This window comes from Natator depressus, chromosome 1 (assembly GCF_965152275.1).
Source record: "Natator depressus isolate rNatDep1 chromosome 1, rNatDep2.hap1, whole genome shotgun sequence".
Lineage (NCBI taxonomy): Eukaryota > Metazoa > Chordata > Testudines > Cheloniidae > Natator > Natator depressus.
Genome location: NC_134234.1, coordinates 50,268,515 through 50,285,522, shown reverse-complemented (window position 1 = coordinate 50,285,522; position 17,008 = coordinate 50,268,515). Strand labels below are relative to the sequence as shown.

Here is a 17,008-nt window from a genome sequence, read left to right as displayed (position 1 = left end):
TGATTAATTGGAGAACTGACTCCTAAATGGGCTGAAATTTCACTATGTCTCTTACAAACCAAATCACCTAACAGACACATCATTTATTCATTTCAAACAACAAATGCTTCAATAGAAATCTCGGGGGGGGGGGAGTAGAGGGGAAGTTTGTAATAATAATACATTGCAGAGATAATGAAGCAATGGATGAACATGGCACGGTCTGTATTAGTGAGGGAGAGTTTTAAGTCCACAAATCAACCAAAGATGCTAAAAGAAACTTTGGCCACTGTTGCTTTCAGAGATTCTATGGAAATTGATTCTATAACAGCTTGAGAGGGTGTGCCATTGAGACAAAACAGAAAATATTCCTTAATAGAGAAAAGTCATGTTGTGCCTAAATTCTTCTATTTTTCCCCTGCCCACCAGCATTTCCTACACACATTTAAGTTAGCTAACTGTCCCCTGGGACTGTACATTATTTAGGCAGTTGGATGTAAGAAAATTATCAAAGTTAGGTTTGATGGAAACAGAAGGAAGTGCTGTTACAAAGGTCTCAGTCTCCACTAGCAGTGTGACATGTACATTGAGCAGGAGATGTGAAAGGATGGAAAACTGCAACATTCTGTATTAACTTGAGAGGATTCATTAAAAACTGATCCCATTCACATTTCATAATTCTCAGAGGACACAAAAGCACCATCTATTGTATCAAAAGTTAATATATTCACTAGTATTTGCTAGACATAAAGAGAGAAAATTAATATAAAAGAAAAATATATATAGTCCTACACCTAAAAGCTGTGTTCAGTTTTGACAAAGAAATGTACTAAACTACCTGGAGTTCACTTTTCCAATCCACTGACAAATACAATATTGATGAAGGTCTGTGATTTGGGGATAATTATAAAGAAGGTAACAAACCAGTAGAAGCCTGTAACATTTCACTTTTTCAACAAGAGTCAATGCTGTTTGGAAAGAGTTAAATGAGTTTTGCTGACTCAGTGAAGTAGGTGACTCATCACTTTAGAAGTAATCATGCCAGAGGGAGACAGTTTAAGCTGATCTTCATTACCGTATTGTTCATTTCTTCGTTAATAAGATCAAACCACAGGAAGAGGTCTTGTTTGGACCTTATTTACTGTGTTGATTGTGTTTGTAGTGCAGGTTGGGAAAATTACCCACTTACAGAGTGCAAAATAGAATTGTATCAGGACTCTAAAGTTGAAGTCATCCTGCTGTGCATATCTGGAAGCATCCTTTTGTTCAGCTAATTAAATAGACTTGTTCAGATTTAATCATGCCTTCTAAAACACGTTAGTCATAAAATAGGAAAGGCCCTGATGCTTCCTATTATTACTCAATGGTGGAGCAGTGGAGACGTTCTGGGCTGTGCATGTGTTCAGATGAGATCTTAACCAGGAGCAGATAGTTAGGTTGATCTCCATATGGTCCTTTAGCTTTTCTAAGTTCCCTGCCCCACTTCCACTTGCCTTCAATGTGTATAGAGGAACGGGAGGGAAGGAGATGCTTCTTCCTCTTTCCCTTCCCATCCTCTTCTCCTTTCCTTGTGCTGCAGGTTAGGGAGAAGGGTATCACATTCTGGATTAAATAAAAGGAAGTTCTTCTTCACACAACGCACAGTCAACCTGTGGAACTCCTAGCTTGAGGAGGTTGTGAAGGCTAAAACTATAACAGGGTTTAAAAGAGAACTGGATAAATTCATGGAGGCTAAGTCCATTAATGGCTATTAGCCAGGATGGGTAAGGAATGGTATCCCTAGCCTCTGTTTGTCAGAGGGTGGAGATGGATGGCAGGAGAGAGATCACTTGATCATTACCTGTTAGGTTCAAACCCTCTGGGGCACCCGGCATTGGCCACTGTCAGTAGACAGGATACTGAGCTGGATGGACCTTTGGTCTGACCCAGTATGGCCATTCTTATGTTCTTATGGATTCAGCCATCAAAGCCTGACCTCCTACCACTGCTGCCACTGACTGTGGGACTGGTAATGGGCCCAAAGTGCCTCCTCCCTGCAGGAGATGAAGTGGGAGGAAGATTGCTACTGCCTGCTTCCTGGGAAGTAGCCATTTAGGGCACTATGTTTCAGTCCCACCCTTCTCACCCATAATCTGGTTGCTGGATCTCCTTCAATGCCAGAGGCTAGGCTGATTCCCAGTTTTGAGATCTGAAAGGGACTTTTCCCATATAGCAAAACTGGTGAACTGCTATATGGGTTTTTACCGTCTGTCCATCATCCAGGATGTCTGCTTTGGAGGGTTAAATTACAACTGTTGCAACATTGGCAGGTTGGTTGGTACATTAGAAAGGTCTGATTTGAGGTCCCTGTAACTCAGTAAGCCACTTGGACATACACTGGCCCTCAGGACAGTACTGAGGTATTAGATGTTTCATGCAGCATGCAATTCTCCTCCTTTTATGTCTCCTATCTCCAACATTAGAGAAGTAGGTCCCTGAAGGAGTAGAGGGAGCATAGCCTTCATATCCACCCACAGGTTTGTAGTACCTGTGGCCATTAGAGCCAGTGGAGAACTGCAATGGAACAACCCTGTCAGGTACTTTGGGGTGGTTACCCCAGGAAAGGTAATAGTTATAAATAAAGTTCCGGCCTCCATATTTAATCATACTGCCGTGTGTGTGTCTCATTATTTTCATTACCACATCAATGAGCGGAACATATTACCTAGATCAGAACAAGTATGCTCTTAACAGTGTTGCTGTAAACTAGCAGATTAAAAGAAAGAAACCTATGGTAAAAGTTTGACATGCAGACTATCTTCACTCCTCCCCATTTTGTTCTTCCTGTACGCCTAAATTCAGCTATCCAATACATGAGGTATAACTGCAAACTGAAGATAGGAACAAAGAAAAAACAAACGCAAAAAGACTAGAAAAATCACTGATACTGCAAAAAGAAAAAGGAGTACTTGTGGCACCTTAGAGACTAACCAATTTATTTGAGCATAAGCTTTTCCTTTTCTTTTTGCAAATACAGACTAACACGGCTGTTACTCTGAAACCTGTCATTATGCAAGGCACTGCATTTAGCCGTATGGAGTGGAAAGCTATCAACTGCATCCGATGAAGTGAGCTGTAGCTCACGAAAGCTTATGCTCAAATAAATTGGTTAGTCTCTAAGGTGCCACAAGTACTCCTTTTCTTTTTGTGAATATAGACTAACACGGCTGTTACTCTGAAAACTGATACTGCAAGATATTTGATTGATGAAGGCAAGGCAGACACTGAAAACTACTCAGAGGTGGAGATAAAGAAAGAACAGAAACATGGATGCAAGGCTGCCATTTTTTTTCATTCACACTTCTCTCTCAAGAGGCAGACAACATCCTTTCAATCTGGACTGACTGAGCTAAAAATACAGAAGAATGCTATTACTAGAGGTGGTTGGAAAAGGGGATGAATTTTATTTTATTTTTTTGAAACAATTTAATCTCTACTTTGTCTAAAATCAGTATTTAGAAATGTTAACAGCTTTAATTATTGTATTTACTTCCTACATATGTGATATCATCTTTCTGATTCTTCTTGATTTCCTCTGTCTAAAGTATGTAGTCTGCAATCCTGGATTGTCATTTCTAGAATAAGTGTATGAAAGATTGGGTCCCAGTCTTATTTTGCTTCTAAATGCTTTAACCCTAATCTGGTCTACCAAACAATTTAAATCCTCTTACTTCTTTCAGGATTTTTCTCCAGATGTACTGAATCATTATCAGCAAAAACCAGAAAAATCATCTCAATTAGCATGTGTCACCTACGATTTGCACAGGAATTGAGTTAGCATAGAAGATTACACTTCATACACTGTCAAATTCAATATTAATGTCAGATGAGAAGTACACCTGCACTAATACCAACAGTGACACAAATATAAGACCACTGCTGAACAATGTTAATCCTCTGATATTATAATCCCAATATACGTTATCAAAAGGATCTGCAGCTGTACCACAACACATGTAGGTATAATACCTCTCTTGTTATTAGATAAATATCTCTGACTGAAGCTACAGAATTTTCTACAAAAACTACTATCTTTGGGAAGCAAGAGGAAAAGAAGAAATTGTTAACATCCAAGTTCCCCCTTCTGAAAGAGACACAACAATGGATGGTCTAAAATTAGACCAACAACTAAGTTTAGTGTAGACTGCAGATCACGTTGTTCTGCTGCTCTCTTCTCCGAGCAGATAAGTACAAGAATCTCTACAGTGTTTAGACAGCAAGATTGTTGGATATTTCGTTACTTGGCCTGCTCACAAGAATGGAACAAACAAGACAGAGCTATAGGATAACAACAAACTCAGCAAGAATATCAGCAGGCCATGGGGTTGCCCAGCACAGTAATTTTTTTATATACTAAATCTATCATTTTGGGGGAAATTAAGGTATCAGCATGTCAAAGAGAATAAAATTTAATGTAGGCACCTTGTTGGGACCATAAATCTTTACACAGCCCTTTAAATCTAGAAAAACACATTTCAAAAGGACTTGAATTCATTAAACAGATTTTGATTCTTTGAGAAAATAAAAGGGAAAAAAGGTTGGAAGCCTACAATATTTATTTTGGAGCACCAGGCCTCCCAGCCACATAAAAGGCAAGAGATATCATATTTATTCTAGGGATCCACTTACGAAAGAGTCACCCAATTTGCTCCCCACCCAGAGAGAGAGGTGACAGCAATAGTAGCCGGTCTTCACAAACCAACTGGCCTTGTGACATCAAAAGTCATTTGGACTTACTTTCTGCAGGGAGATAATACATGTTATGTTCTGGCCTAATGGCTTTTTATGAAGATGGAGCTTAACTGTTTTGTTTGAAAGAACTGGAATGCTATTTTGTTAAAACATATTGTAATAATCTCTCTTTATAAATTTACATAGGACAGACAAGGTAATGATTACATTTATGTTTAAACAGAAAATAGGCAAAGATTAAAAAATTGAATTAAGAAAAATCAATTATAAAATTTTGAAAAAATAGCAAGAAGCTAAACTTTACAAAATAGAAAAGGAAAGGTAACAAAAATTATATAGTTAAGGGACCCTCTCCTCTCCATCACAATCCTTCCACACAGCAAGCCTTAGTCTCCCTAATGTCTATGCCTCCACATCCTTCCCCCTCTAGCGCCTTTCCCCTTCTCCTCAATGTCCCTTCTCCCCTTTCTTTCATTTTCCTACATCCTTGTTTATTTTAACTCCACTATACTACTATAATCCTCGTCCCACCTCTATCCCATAAAAAAGTAAAATAAAAAGATAATCATTGGATTTACAGTGTGTAACAATCACCAGCTTGATCATTTTTGTTCCATCTCTTTCCCCAATCTGTTATCTGTTTGGGTCATTTTTATTATTTGGTATTCAGAAAAAGGACTGCATCTTGGTACAGTATGTTTGCATAGTGTTTAGTGTTATGGGTTCCAGATTCTGATTAGAAATTAAATAATCTGATTCAATAAGAACTTCAATATCTTTAAAAAAGGAATTTATTGCCTTATTCGAGTAGAGCAAATATCTTTCTCGTTAAAGTTCCACTAACTCCATAAACGGCTATGTGCATTTTAAATTGGATTTAGTGTTTTCAATAGGGAAACCACAGAGTGAAAGAGGCTTTTCTAAAACACGCATTATAATCTCACTTTAAGTGCTTCAAACAGAAGAGTCAGGGCAATTTATTATTTTACTGTCTACAAAACAAGTTTAATAAATTGAATATAAAGTAGGTTTTGTCATATATAAAGCTTCCTAAAACTAGAATGCGTCATTTTGTTTATTTCAATGCTATTAAGTTCACAGATAAATGCATACTCCCTTCAGTTACTTCAAACCAAGCATTTTTTCACTTCTGCATTTACAAACTACAAAGTAAAATTAATCATGTGGAAAGCACATAATTAAATCTATGAGTATTCCACCTATGGAAGTACACAACTACCCTATCTGGGTAAAACATGGAGGGATTGGAGCAGGGGGCAAATCAGTACCACTGGGGTACAAACAGAGGATAGTTATTTCAGGGAAAATCCAATGATTAACTTATATCTATGTACTGGAAAATATACACATTGAATATAGGAATTTTCAAGACTGTTTTTGGAAATCATTTCTGTTTCAGTACCCAATTCAAGTGAAAGGTGCTTCAGTCACTATAAAGGAAGCAGACAATTTGCCACTATATCACCACACTGGACTTGCTGCTAAAAATAGAATGAAATATAGGAAATTTATCTTACAACTGAAATGAACACAAAATTTAAGATTTTCCACATTCTATCTGTCAAAAGTTTGGTGTTACTTTAATACTAGTTTAACCATTCTTCAGTTAACCACTCTTTCAAAAATACCGCTGAACTTGCAAGTAACTGAAAGTCTGATTTCCCATATATTCTAATCTTGAAGTGCATTTTCTGTGTCTAAGAATTAAAAACACAACAGAGCATAAAATGTAACAATTTATACACTTCCTAAATAACAATAAAAATGACTAGAAATTACTCACAGCTATTAATTACAATAAAATACACAAAAGGGTTGATTTTAAAAAAAACTGGCCAATGTTCTCGGCAGGGGAAGAAGGCCCCTATGCCAACGACTATCCCTGGAAAGAGGTTTGAGTTGTACAGCCCTTGTGCAGACTCTAAACATTCAAATCTGGGGATGTTTAGTCTACGGAAGAGAAGAATGAGGGGGGATTTGATAGCTGCTTTCACCTACCCGAAAGGGGATTCCAAAGAGGATGGCTCTAGACTGTTCTCAGTGGTAGCAGATGACAGAACATGGACTAATGGTCTCAAGTTGCAGTGGAGGAGATTTAGGTTGGATATTAGGAAAAAACTTTTTCACTAGGAGGGGGGTGAAATATTGGAATGCGTTACCTAGGGAGGTGGTGGAATCTCCTTCCTTAGAAGTTTTTAAGGTCAAGCTTGACAAAGCCCTGGCTGGGATGATTTAATTGGGGATCGGTCCTGTTTTGAGCAGGGGGTTGGACTAAATGACCTCCTGAGGTCCCTTCCAACGCTGATATTCTATGATTCTATGAAATCCATAGGAGGGAGTGCTCCTACCCACCCAGAAAGACGTTGTTTTCTAGAAGATTCTTAAAGATTAGCATGCCCTTTGTACATATCTTATACCTGGGGAAACAGAGGCAATTCTCAAAGTACACTTAGTCAGACAGCACAGATCTGACAAACAGCTCAAGCCCTTCAACACCAATGATATGCACTGAGCCACGACCATCATTCTGGATAACTCAGAGCTGTGCCTATGGCTAATAGACCAGGGTCCCCATCTCTATCCTGATACAGCATGTGCAGTCTTCTCCAACAGATTTATTCACCACAGCCATGCCCTTTGTTAATTTGGGATAGTACGCCAACTAAAGGAGAATTTTAATTAAGCAAGATCTACGCCAATAACAAAATATACATATTTGTACGTGCACCCCTGGTAGATTGAACCACATTAGTTTCATTTTCCTATGGAATTTCCTTTAGTTTAAAAGCTTTCTTCAGCACGATATTATACAGTACCACGGTGAATGCCTTAGGTGCCAACTCTGGGTGCTCTGGGACTCTCACACCCATGGGAAAAAAACAGTGGGTGCTCAGCACCCACCAGTCACAGCTGTTTGGCAGCTGGGGGGAGGGCGGAGAGCAGCAAATGCTGGGGGCTTTGGGAGAGGGACTGGAGCAGGGATGGGAAGAGGCGGAGCGAGGGTGGGGCCTCGGGGGAAGGGGCAGGGAAGGGGTGGAGCACTTCCAGGGAAAAATAGAAGTCAGTGGTAAACACCATTTAAAAAGATTCTGTTTCTAGCATGAAAACATAAAGAAGAGTGCACATAAGTCACAGCATTTATATTAACCAAATTACCACAAGAGAAAGAAAAACATTGCTAGCATACTTTATGTAAATTGCTTGAAATAAGCTTACCAGACAGTTGTTTCCATTTGACTGTCATTTAGTTGTCGATTGTCTAACTGGGCAAAGAGAGGAAAAAGAACCTGAATCCCTCCAATCGAATGAATTGCACTGTGAATTGAGTGGGTTACTATAGCTTTCACATCCTATATTAAAAAACAAAAAAAGGTTCTCAATGTTAGTTTGTATTTGCCATTATCACATTGTACCATAAATGTCTAATAATTAAAAATTAGTCACTAGTGGTGCTTCAAAGACAAAAGATTTACTGTGCTTTTTATTTTCTGTCAATTTACTCTAAATGCTATAAAGATAATCTCTTTTCATAACTTCAAGCCATCCAAATATGTAAAACACCACAAAGTTATGCTTCACACACAGTCTTTACAAGTAATGTATACTGTAAGGTCCCTGTGGCCATTATGCCACAAAAGGTGTTATTAAAAATTAGGGCTGTAGAGCAGTTAAAAAAATTAAGCACAATTAATCGCATTGTTAAACAATATTAGAATACTATTTATTTAAATAGTTTTGGATTTTTTCTACATTTTCAAATATATTGATTTCAATTACAACACAGAATACAAAGTGTGCGCTGCTCACCTTATTTTTTTATTACAAATATGTGCACTGTAAAAAAAACAAAGAGATTGCAATACAGTACTTGTATGAGGTGAACTGAAATACTATCATGAAAGTTGAAATTACAAATGTAAAATTATGTACAAAAAAACTGCATTCAAAAATAAAATAATGTAAAACTTTAGAGCCTACTCAGTCCTATTTCTTGGTCAGCCAATCGTTTAGAGAAACAAGTTTATTTACATTTTCAGGAGATAATGCTGCCCGCTTCTTGTTCACAATGTCACCTGAAAAAGTGAGAACAGGTGTTCGTATGGCACTGTTGTAGCCGGTGTCACAATATATTTACATGCCAGATGCGCTAAAGATTAATGTGTCCTTTCATGCTTCAGCCACCATTCCAGAGGACGTGTCCATGCTGATGATGGGTTCTTCTCAAAAACAATCCAAAGCAGTGCAGACCAACGGATGTTCATTTTCATTATCTGAGTCAGATGCCACCAGCAGAAGTTGTTTTTCTTTTTTTGCAAAAAGAAAAGGAGTACTTGTGGCACCTTAGAGACTAACAAATTTATTTGAGCATAAGCTTTCGTGAGCTACAGCTCAACAGAGTTGTGTATATAAATCTCCCCACTGTATTTTCCACTGCATGCATCCGATGAAGTGAGCTGTAGCTCACGAAAGCTTATGCTCACATCAGTTTGTTAGTCTCTAAGGTGCCACAAGTACTCCTTTTCTTTTTGTGGATACAGACTAACATGGCTGCTACTCTGAAACCTTTCTTTTTTTGGTGATTCGCGTTCTGTAGTCTCCACATTGGAGGGTTACTCTTTTAATACATCTGACAGCATGCTCCACACCTCGCCCCTCTCAGATTTTGGAAGGCACTTCAGATTCTTAACCCTTGGGTCGAGTGAAGTAGCTATCTTTAGAAATCTCATATTGGTACCTTCTTTGCATTTTGTCAAATCTGCAGTGAAAGTGTTCTTAAAATGAACGTGTGCTGGGTCATCATCCGAGACTGCTATAACATGAAATATATGGCAGAATGTGGGTATAACAGAGCACGGAACATACAATTTTCCCCCAAGGAGTTCAGTCAACAATTTTATTAATGCATTTTTTTTAACGAATGTCATCTGCACAGAAGCATGTCCTCTGGAATGGTGGCCAAAGCATGAAAGGGCATACGAATGTTAGCATATCTGGCATGTAAATACTTGTAATGCTGACTACAAAAGTCCCATACGAACGCCTGTTCTCACTTTCAGGTGACATTGTAAATAAGAAGCGGGCAGCATTATCTCCCATAAATGTAAACAAATGTGTTTGTCTTGGCAATTGGCTGAATGAGAAGTAGGACTGAGTGGACTTGTAGGGTCTATAGTTTTACATTGTTTTGATTTTGAGTGCAGTTATGTAACAAAAAAATCTACATTTGTAAGTTGCACTTTCACGATAACTACATTGCACTACAGTACTTGTATGAGGTGAACTGAAAAATACTATTTCTTCTGTTTATCATTTTACAGTGCAAATATTTGTAATAAAAAATAATATAAAGTGAGCAGTTTACACTTCGTATTCTGTGTTGTAATTGAAATCAATATATTTGAAAATATAGAAAAACATCCAAAAATATTTAATAAATTTCAAACGGTATTGTATTGTTTAACAGTGCAATTAAAACTGAGATTAATCGTGATTAATTTCTTGGACTTAATTGCATGAGTTAACTGTGATTAATCCACAGCCCTATAAAAAATAATTTAACCATAGAATGCTTTAGTTGGTCAATTTTAATGTGAAACTGGACCTATTCAGGCTGCTTGGTTTCGTTACCTATATGTTTTGCCCAAATTGACTGGGCTGGAAAATAAGGCAAGCATTAAACTGATAGCCCTCAACATATAATTTGACAAACTACTGTTCATTGCGTAATACACACATTTCTTTAATGACTCATTAATAATTTTGGCTGAAGAGAACAAGTGAAAAAGTAGCTAGGTGAGAATGATAGCTACTCATTTAAAAACAAACAAATGTTAATCTAGAACTAAAGCAATGCTAAATGAAAACAGCAATGGCAGCAGCATACTGTATCATCATTCAAATGACGTCAATTGGGTAGAGATTGCAGAATTTTTTGTGTTAGCAGAGTTTGGCCTACACACAAGATCCTTCTGGAGAAGTATAGTTACATACATCTTGCTAAACAATGCACCTCAAACAATTAATAGGTTATATAGTTGATGATAGCCATAGAAGCGGCAGTGTTTGCTGTCCTTCATGCTGAAGGAAAGATATAGAAATGTTAGCCAGTACAAAAGGAAGGGAAATCCATGGATTAAATGGAGAAATCCATGGGATAAATGGAGAAAATGACTCAGCCTCAGTTAGATGAGGTGTCAAAGGGGCTAATGGATACCTAGGAAAGACTATACACACTAAACGATAATAACAATACTAATTAGAAACAGACCCTCAATCACACTTTGGGAGCCTGTATTGCTGTAAGCTCCATTAACAAAAACATGAAAATAAAGAACCAGTATAAACGAACCTGAAGCATAAGAGCATGTGGAGAGTGTACAAAAATTGAAGGGTTTTCCTTTGGTGAGGATTCAAGGCATAGTTGAGCATCAGTAGCCTTAGCATTGTAAGTAAAGGCAATACTACTTGCAAGTTTCCCATCATATAGAACTTGTTTGTGGTGCTCAGCCAGATGAATGTCACTCTCAGATTTAAATTTGAAAGTACTCTGGAAAAAAAAAAGTGACTTGAAAAGTGTACATTTTAAATGAATAATAAAAATTGCACGTCACAAGATCTGTTTGTTGTATTATGAAGGAAGGGCAGGCAAGCAATACAGAATTTATCATTAAACTATATTTTGTATTTTCTGCTGTTTTCAAAATGTTTTCATACATTTAAGCCACAAGTTTATATCTTGATTTTTATTACCATTAGTAATGTAAAACTGGGATAGGGTGGGGAATCATATTTTCACCCTAAATGAACAGATCAAAGTATTTACTACATTTTACTATTAGTATGTCATTTTGTTCATTTATCTGGTATCATTTATTCTTCTTGGCAGCAGCATTAATGTTTTAACAGGTTGCAATTAATCTATGTTTCAGAAAATGCATCACAAAAAGCAGATATAAATCTGTTAATATTAACAGTAATGCAATATACATCTTCCAAAGTACAGGACATTTCAATTCTTCCACATTTTATTTAGGATAATAAAAGTTTAATGATCTAGAAATTATTTGTATTACTTGTTCTTTATTTGTGAATCTTTTTTTCCAAACCAAACTCTTACTTTGTTATACTGGCAATCCATGTTAAACAAAGATAATTTTTTCAGTGATACCATTCAGCATTGCCAAAGATATTAAAAACTGCTTACACACAATATGGGTTCTTGTGCTTTCAATAGATTTCCATACGTTCTTAATCTTGCTTCTTTGACTTTTTACCAACAACACTACATGTCTACCAAGCCCAAAGAAAATATTTTAATGGAAGAGCTTATACATATATACTTCCCACGGCTTCTACAAATATCTTTTTGATTTAATAGAAAGGGTTTTTTATAAAACAGCATGCATCCCATGCTTCATTAACTAACAGACAGTAACACATTCCAAAGAGCTACCGATGTGAAAAACTACTTACAAAAATTTAAAAAAAAACAATTTTCCAAATGCCAGATTTCAAGAATAATGATTTTCAAAGTTAAGGGAAGACTGGAAATCTGTATTACTCTTAAATATATTGTGATTCTTATTTGATTAAAAACCATGTTTTCTGGCAACACTGTCAAACTGACCAAGCATGAAAAGATACATTCATTTTCTTCTGCAACAAGCTGTCAGCTTTACTTGACTTACTACTTTAGCATGCTATAATCATTTGACAGCTGTGGGAAGGCAACTAGTGGTAAAGCACAGTATACATAAAAATAAACCAAAATTGTTAGAAATTATTACCATTAAAGTAATGAAGTTTGAATTTCAATATAATGATTTCTAAAAACATCATTTATATTAAATAATCTGTTCCGAAGGCAAATCAAAATTCACATTGCTCAAACTGCATATAACCAACTGCATTTCAAAATGTGCAACATTTATCACTTTCTGTCCTCCTCAACTTCTCCCATTTACACCCTCCCAGCAAGTGTTGTATGTAATAATTAGATCAGGGGACTGGTGGAATGCTATCCGAGTCCACTGATGTCCAGGCTAGTAGCAAACAAAGAGTTTGTTAGGAGGCTCCTCACCCCCTCCCCATAAATTGCGTTTTCTTATAAATATACAGCTATTCTTCATGTAATGCAGCTAACTTTTGCTGATAATGCTACCTAGACCTCACTTATCAGTTAATAAGCATAATTAGATTACCTCACAAACATCTGTCTGAGAAAAAGGGAGTATGTCTCTTTAAAAAATGGGACAATTTCTTTAAATGTACAAATCATTAAAGTATCCTATTCATTGCCCCTCCCCCAGTGTCAAAAGCAGTGTTTTACATATTGAGCAAATCTACACTTGCCTTTTTATTGATTTCACAAAACAGTTGCATTCCAGCTTTTGACATATTTTTAAGTTTTACCGCTATATGAAATCTCTTCCTATACAGAAAAAAATGCTATATCCTTTAGTTTTGTAAAAATACATGTTTATGGAGCAAAAACCCATATATTTTGGGGTGTTCTTTTTTTAATAAGTTGCCGAATTTCTAGGTTTTGCAACTATAAGCATGGCAGACAGTTTCATATTATTATTTGCCCCTTACATTTTGGTAGCACTTAGAGACCTAAATAAGGTGTATTTAGACACAGAGAAATGGCAAAACTCTACACCATTTTTGTCACTGTAAATTATTATAGATTTTTTACATAATTCTTGAAAGTAATTTCAGTAGCTTCTTATTACTCTAATATCTACTGCTTCTGAGCACTAGGAAACTTGTTATCCAGTTTAAAGTTTACCAGAAATCTAAACTTCTAACCACTTCAATCTGATATCATTGAAAAATGGAAAGAAAAATGCAATTTAAACTGAAATTACAAGAAACATTTTGACTTACTACTTGAGGAGAAATAAGGGCTCAACCAGGGAGAGGAAAGTAGGAAAGATATGGATGACAGATCAAGCAAAGAAGCCCTGCATTCACACAGCTAGTCTCTTATTTTAAAACAAGCCCTCTCATAACCTTGTTAAAATACTACTAATTGAAAAGGTGAGTTTTGTTTTGTTTTTGTTTTTAAATTAAATACTTACCTGCTGAGGAAAAAAAAAACAAATGAAAAGAAATGATTGAGGATGAGTAGAGAGGAAAACCATGATTGTCCAACAACATTTTAGGATCTTACAACCCATTTGGACTTTTTCATTATATTGGAACCAGAGACCAGAACAACTTAGTGAGATCTAGCATCAACATTCCCTATTACTGTTTGCAGCAGGTTCTATGAACATTTTATTCAGAATTCAATGCCCTGAATTTCAAAAAGGTTTAGATTCAAACAAACCCATTTTATTTAATAAGTTTAAGATCTGTGCTGCCTACTGGTTTACGATGTTTACACTGGTTCAAAAGAGAATTAATGTTTTAGATCACTGCTTGAAAGCCAGACACACACAAACTAAACATCTCTCTTGCATTTTGTCAGGCTTCTGACAACAGCAGACATCAAGCTTTTGCCCGAAGGAAGTGATCATAACCTGGAGCTCCCGTAAGATCCACACTCGGAATCATCATCAAGGGAGGGAAAGAAATGCAATAAATGCTTGTACATAACAATACTTTGTTATCTTTATTGTTTGTTAGTATCATGAGGGAAGAGACTCACTGTATGCACACAGTAAACACTCTGACTACTTATATTGCACTAGAGCAAATGGCATAAATCTGTGATGTTGGCTCATGGAGAGGTTCCATGTCTTCACAAAGTGTGGCCCTTTCCCCATACTTGCAGAGAGAGCTGCTCTCATGCTGGTTTCTATTCAAGTTATCTAGGTTGAATTTAAAAAAAAAAAGGAAAAAAACGCATATACAAGGACACTTAAAAATTTTAAAAGGTAAATTTAATAGAATAGCAGTCTTTTCCTAAAATATCCCACACTGATCCTGCTCAGAAAAGGTTAAATGGGCTCTACTGCCTCATGCAAGCCAAAACATCATTAATCCTCATGGGAACAAGCGGTGGGAATGGCTCCACGAGAAAAGAGGATGGAAGGTGTGAGCTGAGGTCTCCCAAGGGAAGAACTCTAGCTTCAACCTTCTCCCCAGGCATCATTGCTTCTAATCCTGGTTCTCTTATGTGTGTTCTCTTTATTAATGAAGACAAGCACCAGGAATAGGGTAAATTTGCAATTTAAATAATATGCATATAAGGTATTTGTATAGCAGTTTGGGAGAGGCATCAGATCACACTGCACTGGAAAGGGGTGAAATCTGTTTATGCGGACTAGCTTTTAATGATGTATAATGAGAGTCTGAAGAGGTTAAGAGATTATGAGTAGAGCTGGGCAAATTTTTTTTGGTGAATAGTAAATTTGCCAAAAAATTGATTTTTCAGAGCACTGAAGCTATTCACAAGTTTGGGTCAAATTCAGTGAATAATGTGTCTAATTTTTTTTTCTGAACTGTAACACTCAAATCATGTTGTTTAATTGGGACCTTTTTTTGTTTCAGTGATTTAAGAAAGGTCAGTTTTGATCTGAAACTAACTGACCTTTTCTCTGGATTTTTCAGTTCAACTGTCAAACCAAAAATCAATTATTTGCTCAGCTCTAATTTTTAGAAATTGTGGGGAAGGGAGGTTAATATTTATTCAACTTTTTTGTACTGTTGAAATAGAATTTCACATGTTGTTCTCTGTTTTAGGCAGAGAACTAAGGAACTGTACTAAGAGCCCTCAATTGAAGACATGGAGGTTTTTAAAATTTCACAAAGAACCTTTCTCCCAATCATTCATAAACACTTAGCGTTAAAAACTGTAGATGTTTCTTGTTTAAATAAAAATATTTTAACCAATCCAAATAACAAATTCCTCCCCCTTCTCATTTATTTGCACTTCTGCCACTCTTCAGTCCTCCAGCACAAACAAGGAAAGTCAAGAACTAGCATATCTAGAGTGGAAAAAAAGGAAGGGACAAAAACATTTCAAGCCTATTTTGTAAAACAAAAAGCAGCAAAAGGGCACCATTATATTTTCCTTTGCAAGTAACATTTAAAGGATTATTTATAAATTCTGCTGAAAAACTAGAAGGGATTCACAGAAGTTTCATATATTACATTCACAACAACTAAGTGAAAAGAGTGTTAAACTGCAAAGTCAAACTGTTAAAGTTAGGAAAAGCCAGAATTAAAGTTCTTTGTGAAGTCTGGCCTCCTTGTGCATCTGAATTATCATAGCCTTTAGTTACATGATCACATGCTATTCTTTTCCACGGGACCCATGCTTCATTGAGTGCACAGGACTGATGGTGATCAGAGAATGAGTTAGGACCTTTTCTAACTTATGACTTCGCAATCTTAATGTTCTTCTAATTTAGTTTTTTGGGTGGAATTTCCTTGGTTTTTAAAAAAAGGAAACTGAAATAAAAGAAATTCCATCACATGGAACCTTTAGATCCACAGCACATACCACAAGCTAACAGAGTCACTGATAGCAGTAGAGGGCTGTTATCCTTTATATGGGTCAGCTACTATAAGGCACATATTTGCCAGCAGGTTTCACAGGTATTTGCTGACAGCAGAGGAATGCTGACACTCAGGAATCCTAAATCCCATTCTAGGTTCTGAGGGGAGTGTATTCTAGTGGTTCCAAACCCCTCTGCTTCTGTCCCTGTAAGCCTGACCCCATCTGCCTCTGGCCCCGACAGTTTGTTCTGGTCCTGTATTATGATCACTGGAACTAGAGTCAGAGGGCCCACATTCCATAGATGGACCATCATTGATGGGACGTAAGTGGAACTGGGAAAAGTGGAGAGTTAGGTTGGAAGCAACTCAGCCACAGACACAGCAGTGCACAGGGTTTAATAAAGTTCTAGTTAATCTGCATTCAGTGTCATTCTGTGTGAATGAAACATGGTGGCAGGGCAGAGCTGTGAGATCTCTGAAGTGCAGCACCTGGCACCATGAGCCATGGAACTTAGTCTGAAGCACCTTGGAGCCCTGGATTTCTAGCCCAATGATGAACCCAGAGGAAGGAGGAGTTTGTGCTGTATGTAGACCTCGCCATGCAGAAGGATGACAACAGCAGGCAAATAAAACTTTATTTTACCTTATTGGGCAGTAAGGCAGAGAGGTCTCCAGCACTCTGAAGCTCAACATTACCTCAAGCCTCACAGCAGTCCTAGGAGTCCGGGAGACATATTGCTCCCCAAAGCAGAAAAAAAAAACCTGAGGAGCAAAACTTTTTTCTCTAGAAATCAATGCAAAGGAGAGAGGATTGATTCCTATATTA

At 37.0% G+C, this 17,008-nt stretch overlaps 1 protein-coding gene across 6 annotated transcripts in view; it reads right to left on the bottom strand.

Annotated features, from left to right (window-relative positions):
• NBEA (neurobeachin) overlaps positions 1-17,008 on the bottom strand; it is an 844,329-nt gene that overhangs the window by 581,256 nt on the left and 246,065 nt on the right. For 5 of the 6 annotated variants that reach the window (XM_074959554.1, XM_074959563.1, XM_074959572.1 and 2 more), the window contains exons 9-10: positions 11,081-11,278; positions 7,948-8,081 (exon numbers count right to left, since the gene is read on the bottom strand). The exons of the other annotated variant lie outside the window; for it this stretch is intronic. In XM_074959554.1, the coding sequence (XP_074815655.1) occupies positions 7,948-8,081; positions 11,081-11,278 (332 nt within the window). The remainder of the gene's footprint in view (positions 1-7,947; positions 8,082-11,080; positions 11,279-17,008) is intronic. 6 annotated transcript variants of the gene reach the window in all.